This window comes from Thamnophis sirtalis, unplaced genomic scaffold, assembly GCF_051295495.1.
Source record: "Thamnophis sirtalis isolate CommonGarterSnake01/CBP01778 unplaced genomic scaffold, rThaSir2_p1.2 scaffold_8, whole genome shotgun sequence".
NCBI classification, from domain to species: domain Eukaryota; kingdom Metazoa; phylum Chordata; class Lepidosauria; order Squamata; family Natricidae; genus Thamnophis; species Thamnophis sirtalis.
Genome location: NW_028261388.1, coordinates 18,394,777 through 18,410,177, shown reverse-complemented (window position 1 = coordinate 18,410,177; position 15,401 = coordinate 18,394,777). Strand labels below are relative to the sequence as shown.

The 15,401-nt window shown below is 38.8% G+C and overlaps 1 protein-coding gene across 1 annotated transcript in view; it reads left to right on the top strand.

Moving 5' to 3' along the window:
* Window positions 1–2,122: 2,122 nt before the first annotated feature.
* The window catches only part of CWF19L2 (CWF19 like cell cycle control factor 2), a 90,559-nt gene continuing 77,280 nt past the window's right edge, over window positions 2,123–15,401 (top strand). Inside the window, exon 1 of the mRNA XM_087721169.1 lies at window positions 2,123–2,222. Coding sequence (XP_087577295.1) covers window positions 2,139–2,222 — 84 coding nt within the window. The 5' untranslated portion in view covers window positions 2,123–2,138. The remainder of the gene's footprint in view (window positions 2,223–15,401) is intronic.

Below are 15,401 nucleotides of genomic sequence, written 5' to 3'. Positions count from 1 at the left end.
AAACTTCATTGCTAAAGAGTCAGAGGAATTGTGGAATAAAATGAAAGAAAGCAGAAAATTCGTAGACCCTTTATTGGAAATACAGCTAATATTTGGGGTTGATATATCATTTTTAATTTATTTTTCAGGACAATAGTATTTATTCTACTCTGTAATATTAACATATTAATGTCTTAATTTCAAAAATCTCTCTTTTTGAATTTAGAAGTCATAAACATAAAAAGAAATGTTTGTTTGAATTTATTAAAGGATTAATTGTAAAATCATTCATAAATAATTCAAATAACTGTAAAACTGCATTATATTGATCAAAATCTCTCTAGATTGTTCAAGTCTAGAACCCAGGTTTCTACTCTAGCCCTTCCTGAGTAATGCCACCAGATAAACTGAGACTATAGCACACAGAATTACAATTGTGTCAGTTGATATGCCAAGCTTTAGTTAGCCTATCATAATCATAATTATTAATATTCATAGCCTTCCCACATTTGTTCTCACCAAACTGTTTATCAAACTTTAGTCCTATTTCCTTCTTTCAGGTGGAAGATAAATTTTGCCACACTGCTTGATTTCTTGTGCGCTGTGCTGTTTTTGCTTCATATCTTTAAAGACATATGCTCTCAGTTGGTCTACAACTGAATTTTAAAAAGTTTATTCAACAGAATTGCATTAATTCCAATTCCCCCTTTCTCCCCAAAAAGGATAACTGTTCTGTATGATGGGTTAGAAGATCTCCAAGGTCCCTTCCAACTTTGTTATTCTGTTATGGAGAAGACTGCAATTGTTGTTAGTCTAAACTAGTGTTTTTAACTTCAGCAACTTTAAGATGTGTAGGCTCCAACAGCACTTAGCCTTATATATTGCTTCATAGTATCACCATCACACTGGCTGGAGATTCTGGGAGTCGGAGGCCACACATCTTAAGCTTGCGGCAGTTGAGAAGCATTGGTCTATCATCAGAACTATTCATCTCAAATGCTATTTGAGAAATGAAAAGTCCTGGCTACTTGTATGGGTGGTCCTTGACTTACGACCACAATTGACCCCAAAATTTCTGTTGTTAAGTGAGACTTTTTGATAAGTTTTACCCCATTTTGTGACCTTTTTAACCACAGTTGCTAAGTGAATCACTGCAGTTGATAAGTTATTAACCCTGTTGTTAAGTGAATCTGGCTTCTCCGTTGACTTCGCTTGTCAAAAGGTCACAAAAGGTGACCACATGACCTTGGGATACACAACAACGGTCGTAAGTATGCACCAGTTGCCGAGCACCTGAATTTTGATCACATGACCATGGGGATGCAATTGTGAAAAAGGATCCCAAGTCACTTTTTTCAGTGTAACTTTGAAAGGTCACTCAATGAAATGTTGTAAGTTGAGGACCACCTGTAGGAAACTGTTTGAATACTTTATACTGTAGTTCTATGGGCAAACCAAAAGCCACGAAGAAGAGGGGGTCAAGTTATTCTCCAAAGCACCAAGAAACAAGGACAAAAAACCAATGGTTGGAAACTAATCAAGGAGAGAAGCAACTTGGAATTAAGAAGAAACTTGTTAACAGTGAGGACGATTAACCAGCTTGCCTCCAGAAATCGTGGCTGCTCCATCACTGGATGTTTTTAGGGCTAGGCAGTCACTTATCTGAAATGGTATAGGTTCTCCTGCTTGACCAGGGGGCTGGACTAGAAGACCTCAAAGGCCCCTTCCAGCTTATTCTATTCCCTAGTCTTTATTCTCCATTCTTTCTCTCTACTCCTACTCCTTATTCTATTCTATTCCATTCCCATTCCATTCTATTTTAAAAGGCTGCCCACTAAGTTATATATCCCATATTGCCTGAACGGTATTGGTAACCACTTCCACACTTCCCACAATACATTACGGACGCCCGCAATACATCAAGCAACCACAAATAAAAAATGAACCCAGGGAAGAGACTTCAAAATATTGCAGCAACAACTCTATTCAGCCAAGAAGGCGAAAAAGCATCAAGCGACTACTCCTGACGACTCCGACTACGCCTGCGCGGAAATGGAAGCCTTACAAGGTGAGTCCCCTTTCTTGGCGACTCCGCGTTGCGCAGGCGCACTAGGCTGTTTCCTTTACGGCAGCCACGCCCCCCCCCCCACGGAACAATCATGGCGTCCGGATTTGAAAGCGAGCGGGTCTTAGCGGCGCGTAAGGAAGACAGGCGTCGCCAGCGCGAGGCGCTGCTGCAGCAGGTGACCCACCGGCTCGGCTTTGCGCTCCGCGTCCGGGGCCGCTTTGCTTCCTCGAGGGAGAGTCGCGGGTTTCTGAGCTTTAAAACAAACTCTAGGATTGGGACTCGCCTTCCCTGCTCTCTTTCTCTCTCTCTCGCTCTCTCTCTCTCTTTTAGGACATGACCGAGCCTTTCCGTCTAGCCCCCCCGGCTCTCGGCTTGGAGACGTCGCCATAAAAAAATAAAAATAAAATAAACCCTTCGTTTTGAAGGACTGCGCCTTATGCCGGATGGGTCACCCGATGTAATATCTGGGCTGCTTTATCTCGTTTCCCGGAAATTATGGGAAATGTAGTTTGATCAATGAAGCCCTCTCTAGTATTGCTCCTAGAGAGATGCTCCCATGGATTGTAGTCACTGGCGGTTTAGGAATCCAGGGTGGGTGGGGGGCGCTGTGAAACCCCCTAGGGAATGCCCATTTAATAATGTAGACCCCCCACTTCTACCCAATGGCTCTGAGTGGTCCCCAAAGTAAAGTGATCGATGTAGAAAAGATGTGGAGACTCTAGAAAGAGTGCAGAGAAGAGCAACAAAGATGATTAGGGGACTGGAGACTAAAACATAAGAATGGTTGCAGGAACTGGGTATGTCTAATTTAATGAAAAGAAGGACTAGGGGAGACATGATAGCAGTCTTCCAATATCTCAGTGGTTGCCACAAAGAAGAGGCAATCAAGCTATTCTCCAAAGCACCTATGGGTAGAATAAGAAGCAATGGATGGAAACTAATCAAGGAGAGAAGCAACTTGGAACTGAGGAGAAATTTCCTGACAGTTAGAACAATTAATCAGTGGAACAGCTTACCTCCAGAAGTTGTAAATGCCCTGACACTGGAAGTCTTTAAGAAGATGTTGGATAGCCATTTGTCTGAAACTGTATAGGGTTTCCTGCCTAGGCAGCGGGTTGGACTAGAAGACCTCCAAGAGCCCTTCCAACTCTGCTATTGTATTATTGTAAAGTATAAATCCACTGTTGTTTGATTCTCGGGCATCTACATAAGGAAGTATTTTTGCATCTGTGAATAGAATGGAATAGAATAGGGATATAAGGAATAGGAATTGAATTCTTTATTGGCCAAGTGTGATTGGACACACAAGGAATTTGTCTTTGGTGCATATTCTCTCAGTATAAAGAAAAATAAATAGAATACTTTCATCAAGAATCATAAGCTGCAACACTTAGTGATAGTCATAGGTTACTAATAAGCAGTCAAATTATACTAGGAAACAAATAAAATAATATAAAATTTAAAGATACAAGCAACATGGTTATAATCATAAGTGGAAAGAGATAGGTACTAGGAAGAAAGAGAAGAAGAATAGTAATACAGTCTTAGTAGATAATTTGACAGTGTTGTGGGGATTAGTTGTTTAGCTGAGTGATGGCATTGGGGGAAAACTGTCCTTGTGTCTAGTTGTTCTGGTGTGCAGTGCCCTAGAGCATCATTTTGAGGGTAGAAGTTGAAACAATGTATGTCCAGGATATACAGAATACCTGTACAGACTTATTTACAACTAAAATCTTTCACTGGATTGTTGTGATGTCTTAGGAAATGAGAGAATTATGCAATGTAGTCTTGTACAAAGTCCCCTTTAAACTGCAGGCAAAATATTAATGCATTATTGAATCCTTCTGAGTGTGGGTCTCATGCTGAGGTCCTTGATGCTCTCTGAGCTTGGTTTTGCTTTCTGCAGATGTTTCATTACCCAATCTAGGAGTCCTAGTGGACAGTTGCTTAAATATGAGTCAGTAGTATGGGACAGCAGCCAAAAAAGTCAATGGAATCCTAAGTTGTGTTAACAAAGGGACAGAATCAAGATCATATGAGGTACTAGTACTTCTTTATAAAGCCTTGGTACTATCACACTTAGAATACTGCATCCAGTTTTGGTCACCATGTTATAAAAATATGTAGCAACTCTGGAAAGAGGGCAGAAAAGAGCAACAAAGATTATTGGGGCTGGAGATTAAAACATGAACGGTTGCAAGAATTGTGTTTGTCTAGTCTACTGAAAAGGAGTAGGAGTGGCATGATAGCAGTGTTTCAATATTTGAGGGGCTGCCACAAAGAAGATGGGGGTCAATCTTTTTTCTAAAACACTAAAAGGCAAGGCAAGAAACAATGGATGGAAACTAATCTGGGAGAGACGCAACCTAGAACTATGGAGAAATTTCCTTACCAGTGAGAATGATTAACCAGTGGAATGGCTTGCCTTCAGAAGTTGTGGGTGCTCCATCCCTGAAGGCTTTTAAGGACAGCCACTTGTTTGCTAGAGGGTCTCCTGCTTGAGCAGAAGGTTGGATTAGAAGACCTCCAAGATCCTTCCAAGTCTGTTATTCTGTTATTCAGTGTACTAATGTTACCTAGTTTGGGTAATGAAACATCTGCAAGGAAACAAGCTCAGGGAGTACCAAGAACCCGTCATTTCAATTCTGAGCTACAAATATTTTCCTTTATTGATTATCATAGTATCATGTTTTCCTTTTTGTACTCCTGGTTTTTTTACTCCACAGTTCATTTTAAATTGTTTGTAAAACAAAACAGTAGTATGGGCTGAGAAGTTTCCACAGGGAGCAAAGGGAATCAGATACAAGTCCACCCTCTGCCTTAGATGGTTATTAATGCCTTATCCCAAGGAGGGAGTTATAAGGCCTTGAGTTCTTGAACAAAAGGTAGGGTAAAATATTATCAATCAGTAAATCATTTCCGTTTTTTACTCCTTGGTGGTCGGAAAGAAGCCCCTTCTGATATACATGTAGATATGTGTTATTTGCAAGTCAAGTGGTGCCATCCTGCAACATATTTATTCACAAGGTATAAGATTCTTGGTAAGATTGAAAATTAGGGGAGCCAGAACCTGTGTTTTAAACTCCACAGCTTTGGTTTGCAAGAATCATGTCAAGTTATTTTTTTTAAAAAAACCTGGACTTTATAAGAAACTACGTTAGAATTATCCCACGAATATTGTTTAACCTAAGAATCAGTTTGAGGGTTTGTTAAAAACTAAAAAGACTGCACTCATGGAAACTTGAGAATAATTAATTCAGGCAGTCAGAGGATATAATCATTTCATTTTTGGCAAAATATTATTATTTATGCAAAGAAATGGGTTTTTTGTGCGTTGGTTTCCCATCCCATAGTGTGGGAAAAGTTCTACAAATTAGAAACATTTTGGGGGCGTTTTATGGCTCCTATCCTTATATTTGGGGATGTGAAACTAGTGGTTTTATTTATTGTAGACCACTCCAATCCCAAAGGATTCTGGCAGTTCACAAAAGTCAGAAATAGTATAAAAATAAAGATTCCAAACCCAAGTAAGATTACAGGCAATGAACTCAAGGCTAAAAGTATGATGGAAAAATCTGTTTTTTAGAATCTTGTGGAAAGCAAGGATGGAGCCAATTATGCTCCATACTTGTGTGTTTGATAACATGGAGGCACTAACAGCTGAGAGAGCCTGCGGTATCAGTCTTTAATGCATACATCTCTCTATATGTGAATCAATAGCACAGAACTTCCACTATCCCAAGATTGCTGATAAAGACTTAGCAGTCCTACCCTTTGGAGGTGATAATGTGGTGCTGGAGAAAATTGTTGATGGTATCTTGAAGGATCAATAATTCAATATATGAGGGAAGACCAGACAATATGTACTAATAAAGCTAAATTTTAAATAATGTTGATATGTAATGAGGAAGGTAGGCTGTTTGGAGATCATACTGATACTTGAGGAAACCAAAGAATAGAAAAAGGGTGTCGGAAGACAAAACAGCTTAATATATTTCTGATATGAGCTTGAGATTATAACAACTTGAAGTAATTATGGACAGAAAATCCTTGCAAACCATTATTTGATCACAAAGAATCAAATGATTCTTGAATAATGGTGTCAAAATTATTGCTAAATGATTAGCAGACCTGAAATTTAATTTATTATACAGGAATATGGCTACTTTGCAGTGAAAACTTGGAATTCTGCTTTATTAGATAAGGGCCCCCAATAACTATTTTCATATGTGTTATGAAAATGCTGTAAGGCTAAAATATTAGAGATTTATATAAAGCAAAAACTTTGAATACCTCAGAAAAAGCTGATGTGCTGTGAAAGAAAGCAAGAGTATTACAGTAATGTGGCCTCCTAAACTAATAATGAAAATTAGAATAAATGATGGCTAATAAAGTTTTGTTTTGTTTTTGTTTTATTAGACATTTATAGGCCGCCCTTTTCCCTGAGGGGACTCAGGGCGGCTTACAGTCAAAAAGGGAAGGGAGTGCCAGACAATATAAAAAGAAATGTGCACAAAAGTAAATTAAATAGTAAAACTCAACATTCACTCAACATTCGGGAGGGGCAAAAGTAAAACTTATCCCCAGGCCTGACGGGCTAGCCAGTTCTTGAGGGCTGTGCGGAAGGCCTGGACGGTGGTGAGGGTACGAATCTCCACGGGGAGATTGTTCCATAGTGTCGGAGCCGCAACAGAGAAGGCTCTCCTCCGAGTAGTCGCCAGTCGGCACTGACTGGCGGATGGAATACGGAGGAGGCCAACTCTATGCGATCTGATGGGACGCAGGGAGGTAATTGGCAGAAGGCGGTCTCTCAAATAGCCAGATCCACTACCATGGAGCGCTTTATAGGTGGTGAGTAGAACCTTGAAGTGCACCCGGAGATCGACAGGTAGCCAGTGCAGCTCACGGAGGATCGGTGTTATGTGGGCGAACCGTGGTGCGCCCACAATCACTCGCGCGGCCGCATTCTGGGCTAGCTGAAGTCTCCGGATGCTCTTCAAGGGCAGCCCCATGTAGAGCACATTACAGTATTCCAGCCTGGAGATCACAAGGGCTCGAGTGACTGTTGTGAGGGCCTCCCGATTCAGGTAGGGCCGCAACTGGCGCACCAGGCGAACCTGGGCAAATGCCCCCCTGGTCACAGCTGAGAGATGGTGATCAAAAGTCAGCTGTGGGTCTGTAGCCTACATTTTCCTCTCCTATTCAGAATACAGTAAGTAGGCAAAATGAGTTTAAATCTTTATAGAAATGGAAATACGATTTAATAGGAATAGTAGGCACTTAGTAGGATAGGCTCCATATTGGAACTGAGTTGGGAGAACCATTACTTATTCATATATTCAGTTGAGCCACCTTGCGAAAACATCTCCCAATCCTGCTTCAAGTTACCTGGTCATCTATGGATATATGAGATGAATTAGAAAGAGAGGTGGTTGGAGAAGCTGGAAGGGAATTTGACAGATCAATTTAATTGTTTTTTCAGGGGATGAAAAGTTTTGACAGTTTTTCTATTTCTATATGCAAATCCCATTCACGTACCTCAAATGGGTTAGCATTTGGGATAGAAAGTAGAAATAAAGGTAGGAATTAATTTATTTACAGTTTCTGCAAGCCATTTCTCCATTTTTGGCTGGTAGAAGAATTTAGGAAGTGGTTGCAGTACAGGACTAGCTCCTTCTTTTTGCCCATCCTACCCAGAGAAACTATCACACCCCGCCTGTGGCTGCTTCTCTTTTCTACCTCCTCTGATCCTTTTCTGCATTCTTTCTTCCAGCCTAAGCATTCTAAGCAGTTGTCTGTAAAGTCCCAAGAACCAGGCTTCATTTGATGGAGGCTTGACTCATATCATAGGTGCTAATCTACAGTGAACTCCTCTTGATTTCTTGTAAGCCTATTCTAATGTATAATTGTAAGCATATATTCTTGTGTTTCTAAATGATTCGGCTTATGTTAGTATGATAATGCTAGGTATATGTAAAGATATTGTTTCAATACTCCGTAATGAATAACATGGACGAATAATTCTTAATAGGGTTGGCAAAGCTATTTAATATATCGTAGAAGAACAAGGTTCTATCAACAGAACTAGAACTGGAGATGTTGGAAGCACTCAGCAGTGGCAATAGATTAATTGACTGGAAAAAAATACACTAAGGCTGCTTGATATAGATGGTTCATTAAAAAGAGCTATATAATGATGTGCTATAACTAGAAATGTGATTGGTGCTTTCCAACCGTTGTTTAAATGGGAGTAAATTAAGAAAAAACATCAAAGGTATATATTTTTCTTATTCCGAGATGAATAAACCCCGAAGAAAGTTTATAAGAGATAACACAGTAGATATGTTACTCTATGGCAGTGATGGTGAAACTTTTCGGCACAGATTGCTGAAAAGGGTGCATGCCAGGGGTGGGTTTCTGCCAGTTCTAACCTCTTCTATAGAAGAGGTTCCACAAATCTACAGTGCCATTTAGAACCGGTTCCAGTTCCCTCCGCCCATCTGCACATCATCAAGATGAAAAGCGAGAGGAGGAATTCTGGGAGTTGAAGTCCACAAGTCTTAAAGCTGTCAAGTTTGAACACCCCTGGGGTTTTTTTTCTAAAGGGTTAGGGGTGCAAGAGTCTTGTAACTTGACAGCTTTAAGACTTGTATCCTTCAAATGCCAGAGTTTCTGAGGCAACATTTTGGTTGCTAAGCAAGAGCGTTGTTAAGTGAGTTTCACCATATTTTACAAGTTGGCCATGCCCACTGTCACATGGCTGGCAAGACACTCCCACAAAGCAGGCCACACCTACAGAAAAGGTTCTAAAAAAAAATTGAAACCCACCACTGGTGCATGCGCACGCTTATCTCAGCCACAACTCAGAAGAGAAGCTGCCCAGGGGGCATGCACTCGCTGGAAAATGAACTTCCAGTTTTTAGCACACGTAGGCCATTCCAGTTGGGGGAGAAGGTCTAACTCTCCACAAAATACGCCCCAGTAGGAAACTCGGGCCATAGTTTGTGGGACTATTCCCCATAGTAAAGACCATCAACCCAGGCATGGTGCAGTTAAAATTGCTCCAACTGCTAGGGAAGATACACCTGGTATTCCATAATCGCTAGTCTTCTGGTTACTGGTTATTGGCGCACATGCCCACACGACAATCAGCTGGCTGGTACTCATACTGGAAAACTGAAGACCAGCTCTTCCAGTTTCCGGCACTGCCGCACGCACAAAGGCCAGCTGATCGTCGCACACGCATGCCCGCCAGAAACCCAGAAGGGGAATGGGCGATGCCACGTGTGCTAGGCGACATGGCTCTGTGTGCCACTTCGGGCACACGTTCCGTAGGCTTGCCATCAAGGCTCTATGGTAAGATGGCAATCAATAAATTTTATAAATAAATTATAAATAACTGTACTTCTAAAATGCCAGTTTTCTCCAACCTGTTATCCTTCAGATACCAATTTTCAATCTGCTATTCTTCAAACTTCAAATTGTCTTAGCTATCTGTTGATGTGATAGGGAATAATGTCAGTTGTGACTCTAAAATATTGAAAGAGGGACACACATTTGGACAAAACTGATCTTTGCCTTATAGTGGATTTGTATGTAGTTGAGTAAATCTTTATTACTTGTGTTCCAATCAATAGATATATATTTACTATACTTTGGAATCAAGAAGCAATTATCTAACACGTACCAGAAATGATGTAAGTCGCTTCAAATTAACCCTAAATCAGTCCAGATGTAACCTCAAGATAATTGCTGGCATTGCCTGATAAATTTATTCTTGAAGGTTAAAATGGAAAGGTAAATGAAAAAGGTTTTACTCTAGTCTGGTTGTTTCTATATAGCTAATGAAATGTTGAAGTTTCTTTTCTTTGGAAACATGAACCAAATCCTGGTGAAAGAATAATGTTGGATGGATAAACTGGGTAGCTCAGAGTTGCATGGATGCTATTCTTTCATGGACTGTTATCATTTGTCATTAGCTAATCAAGCAAGTGTTGTCTGAACAGGACCATACCAATTTTAGCTAATATTTTAAAGTTAATATTAAGTAGATGTTAGTATTATGTACATGTAAACAATAATATATAAAATATGTTCTTAGTGGTTTATTAGCTTTTTTGCAGTTAATATTTTTTCAAAATAGTTTTTATTAAACATTTTAATCTTTAAAAACAGAAAAAACGACAACAAAAATGCAGTAAAAAACAAGACACGCGTAACAATATAAAGTAGTTTTACAGCCTTCTGTATCGGCTTACATATTTAGCTTTTATAGTTCTCTATTCTACATTGCCTTTCTAGCGGTTTTAACATCTGTAATCGTATAATAACAGTTGTATTCACAGTTGTAACAAAAATTTGTTCGTATCACCATTATATTTACATTATGGTCAATAGTTTTAAGTTTGATAGTAATTAGTAACTTTGGTTAATTTTTTTCAATACTAGTTTAGAAAAAGCTTCTGTTTTGTCTTCTGTTTTCTACAGTTAATAAATTACATAGATTAACAGCAAAGAACTCTAAAATAATTCACTTCCTACTCAAGGTGGTTCTTTGAGCTGGATGTTTGTGTATCTTCTTATTAAATTTGAATATGTATTCAAAAATTAATGAGCACAAACCTTCATTTGCACAAGATAGCATTAAATGAAAACAAGGCTATTAAGAAAACATAATCCTATTATATGTAATATGTTTATGGTTGTAGTTATTGTAATAGGATGTATTCATTTGCTCTATTTGTTAATTGTAAGCCTAGCTTGTGTTGCAAAAGATAAGGGAAGTTTATTCATGGTTGAAAACTCATTAATTCTTCCAGCGTTAGATATTTCAGTATGTAGCTTCAAATGGGTTAAATGGCTCATTCCTAAATCTGTTTTGGATTACAGCTTTATCAGATGATTTGGGTAGCATTGAAACATGCAAGTAGAATAAGAATTGTATATTATCGGTTTGTGTTTATTTTGTGATGTCCGATTTTTACCATTCCACCAGTAGGAGCTAATGAAATTAAATATAAGTAGCGCTGTTTATCCATAATTCTATTACCCTTAATTTCACATATCTGTTGTTGACTAAAAAGAGAGCAGATCATGGTATCTGAAACAAAATGTTTGTGAACTTTGGGAGCTGGTGGCTTTTTTGGGGGTGGGATCTACTTTATGCAAAATGGCAGACAATCTGGAGTTTCATTATTTTCTGTTGCTAGGCAGGAATGAAAACTATGAATAATATATAGAGACATGCATCGTCAGAATATCACAATTCGAGTTAAGGATGTCTATCATCAGCAAAAGTCCTACAATCACATAACATATACGGTACTGTATTTGTTTGGTTATTTTGGTAGGATAGAAAACAACTATTTAAATTTTTAAGTTGAAACCATCATCATATCTAATAAATGGAAGAGTATAGTGGGCCAAACATTGAAGGACATTGCTAAATGGATATCTTGCTACTATACTTATCCCTCAGTGCTGACTGCCAGAGGGAATTATGGAAAACTTATTTAGAACAGGGTCTCTGTCCTTATGAAGAGAAGTATAGAAATACATGAAAAGGAGAATGACAAGACTTACTTGTGTTCTGCTCACTGATTTGTGGCAGTCATCAAAATAGAAACTAGTTTAGGAGAACTGCAAATTCTGGGACATTTTTTGAAAAATAGTAGTGGCACCTGAGGGGATGTCAGAGGTGCATCTGTGGAGCTGTCATTCCTTCTGTGACACAACTAGTATTTATTTCATTTTGATTATTATATTTATTTTATAGAAAATAGTGCCATTTATTTATTGATATATATGTAATTTTTTAATTAAGGTTTTTAATGGTAAAATCCAATACAAACTAAACTTAGTGGTTTAAGGCAAAAAAGAGAATAGAAAGGAATAAAAAGTGTAACAAAAGAGAAGAAAAGGTAAGAATGTAATAAAAAAGAAATGTATAAAGTGACTTCCAAGTTTATCACCTTTAAACAGAGTGAGGGTAAACTCTTCACCCCTTTTAAGATTACAAATGTTTATTTCTTCATCCCATATCCTCTCTGTTATCCATAAATAAATGCATAAAACATATTTTCCATTGGCGGTCAGAAAGTTCAAAAGGGCCTCCAGAATTAACCTAACTTGTTTTATCTTTGATCAAATAAACCAACTTTATATTTCTTTTACTATTAATAGTCTTAAGAGGTAGTTCATGCAAATATTGTCATGGGGTTTGATTTTTCTTTGTTTCTTATTATTCCCATTGCCAGAATTCTCCAAGGCTTTAACAATCCAATAGGAAAATCCAATAGCAAAAGTGATTCAGGTCACTCTCTTGGTTTGTCATTTGCATTTTCCTTTTAAAATTTAAAACCTTAATTACTTTATTTCATAGATCATGTGAAACTTCCTTTTGTAAGTCATTCTCTCGGCTTGTCAGTTGTAAACCCACATCCAATACCATTTGCTTTCAATACAGAGCCGAGGTGGCGCAGTGGTTAGAGTGCAGCACTGCAGGCTACTTCAGCTGACTGCAGTTCTGCAGTTCGGCTGTTCAAATCTCACCGGCTCAAGGTTGACTCAGCCTTCCATCCTTCCGAGGTGGGTGAAATGAGGACCCGGATTGTTGTTGTTGGGGGCGATATGCTGACTCTGTAAACCGCTTAGAGAGGGCTGAAAGCCCTATGAAGCGGTATATAAGTCTAACTGCTATTGCTATTGCTATCAATACGTGTCCAATAAAATGTGTCCTACATCTGTTATTTCTTCAACAACATCTTTTGGACATAGACATCATTACTGACATTGTTGATATTGTGACTACTATTTTCTGAGTTCCATTCTTCAAAATTCTCCTTTAGTATTTTTGTTGTTGCAGTGTTTTGCAACATTTTACAGGCTTGTAAGTCTTTCCCCTATGTAAACACTTCAATCCCCTCTTGTGTCCACTTTTTGAAATCATGAAATTGCTTATCTTCCTTTTGTCTTGTAAAACCAAATCAATATATTTTCCAGTGTGCTGAGGAGAATCCAAGGAATGGGTTAACTCTGCCTTGCTGCTCATTAGACTGAGTCTGTCAATCTTTTGTAGCCACACCTCTCACGTCTGTGTTCCCAGTTTGTGACTCAGTCTTCAAAACTAAAGAGCAAAGATAGACAGAATTTCCCTTCCTTGGATTCTCACTTGGCAACAGAGGAAAACAATTGGCTTCCTCCAGTGTTCACAGGGAAAGCGAACTGTCAGGCAGGATCCCTGGTCCGAACATAGCCGCCATTATCTGGCTCAGTCCAGCAGAGCCGAGGCCCATTGAGGCTGACTGGCAGGTACCCTGATCTGACTATTTTCCTTGAGAAGTTGTTTATTCTTTATAATTAATTCCAAAAATACACAAAAAGTTCAACATTCCAATTTTATCTGAACCCCAAGTTTACCACTTTCTAAGATCAAAATCTTCTTTAGCTTTTTACTGTTTATTTCAGATTCTTTAAATACTTAAATTTATGATTAATTTTTTTTGTTCAAGATTGAAGGCACATTCACTCAGCATTTTCTAATTAGCTTAGAAGTAATTAATGAGCAATTTCTGAAGGTCATTAGAAAGTGAGGCTTGTAAACCTAGTGTCCTTTAAAAGTCTCCGCCATGGAAGTTCCCATCAATCAATTATATTTGAATGCTCCTGAAACTTGTGATTCACAGTTGAATTGATTGTATCATATTTGGTAAATGAGGTTAAAAACAAGTTTTACTTTGCAGAGATATTAAAACTTTATTGACTGTAGAAAAGGAAAAATGCTATTTTACTATATGTTTTTGTGTTTGTTAGCTCCATTTAAAGTGTATTGCTAAATGTCTGGAGATTCTCAGTCATCCAGGTCATGGTTGTCCCAAAGGTGCTTTTTCAAGAGGCAGTTGTACTTTCTGGTTTTTCTTTGAAGAAAGTCTGCAAGGAGTATAAATCCTTCCATTCCCCACCATCCAGTCAGAGCTGAAGAAGCTTCTTGGATGAGAAGTGAAATGTCTCCAAAGAAAACCAGAAAGTCCAGTTGCCTCTTGAAAAAAAGCACCTTTGGGACAGTCATGAGCTAGATAACCGTAGACACTTATATCCAGAGATTTGATTTGAGTGAACAGCACAAATGGATCCTTCTGCACAAGAAGCATTTGGAAATGGACAGTTTCCCCTGATTTTCCAAATTCAAATACATAACTCTGTCAAGCTGTCAACTGTATGATCTGACATCTGCCAATATTATAGCTTCCTAACTAGTAAATGTGAACTATGGCTAATTACAATAAAATGACTAATCCAATGTGGCTTTTTAATAAGAGGTGGACATGGTGCTGGGCAGCCTTCTGTTATGAATGCCCAGGTTGCAGTTTTGAAAATGATAATTCAAGAGCTTACATTTGTTGACTCAGTGAAATGTGGCCCCTTGATGTGCGGGCATGAGATTTTAAGAAGCAGGATACCTTCCTTCTGAATGCTCCTGCGGATATGTGAGCATATGCAGATATTTACATTTGAGCATCTTATTAAACATTCCTCATGTGCCTGGAACACTAGAACTTTTCTGTGATATAAAGATACTTCCAAGTTACTGGAAAGTAGATCTTAATCTATATTACACCAAACTGGCTCTATACTTTTTTTAAATCACTGATTATCTTTTGGGGAGGGGAGAGAAGACAGTAGCACAGAGCTGTATGTTTGAACAACTATATATGGGTAGCATTTATTCTAGCCCTAAACCTTTATATGATGATATGCACAAAACTGGGTTCTTCTCAAAGCCCACATCTGCACATGCATAGAGTTTTGAGAAGTATCTATTTTATGTGCTTTGCATTGTGCAAAGATAATGAAAATCTGAGTACTTGAGAGACCGCCTCCTGCCGATTACCTCCCTTCGACCTATTAGATCGCACAGATTAGGCCTCCTCCGAGTTCCATCCGCCAGTCAGTGCCGACTGGCGACTACGCAGAGGAGAGCCTTCTCAGTAGCAGCTCCGACCCTTTGGAACGATCTCCCCGTGGAGATTCGCACCCTCACCACCGTCCAGACCTTCCGCACAGCCCTTAAGATCTGGCTATCCCGTCAGGCCTGGGGATAAGATTCTAATTCGCCCCCACCCGAATGTTGAATGAAAGTTGTGTTTTATCACTTTATTTTTTCTTATTCACGTATTGTCTTATGTTTTGTCTTGCACTCCCCCTCCCATGAATTGTAAGCTGCCCTGAGTCCCCTCAGGGAAAAGGGCGGCCTATAAATCACAAATAAAATCTAAATCTAAAATCTAAATGTTTTAAATTTAAATATCGCAGGTGGGTTGACCCACCCACCCTGGCTCTATGCTGTCCTATTTAG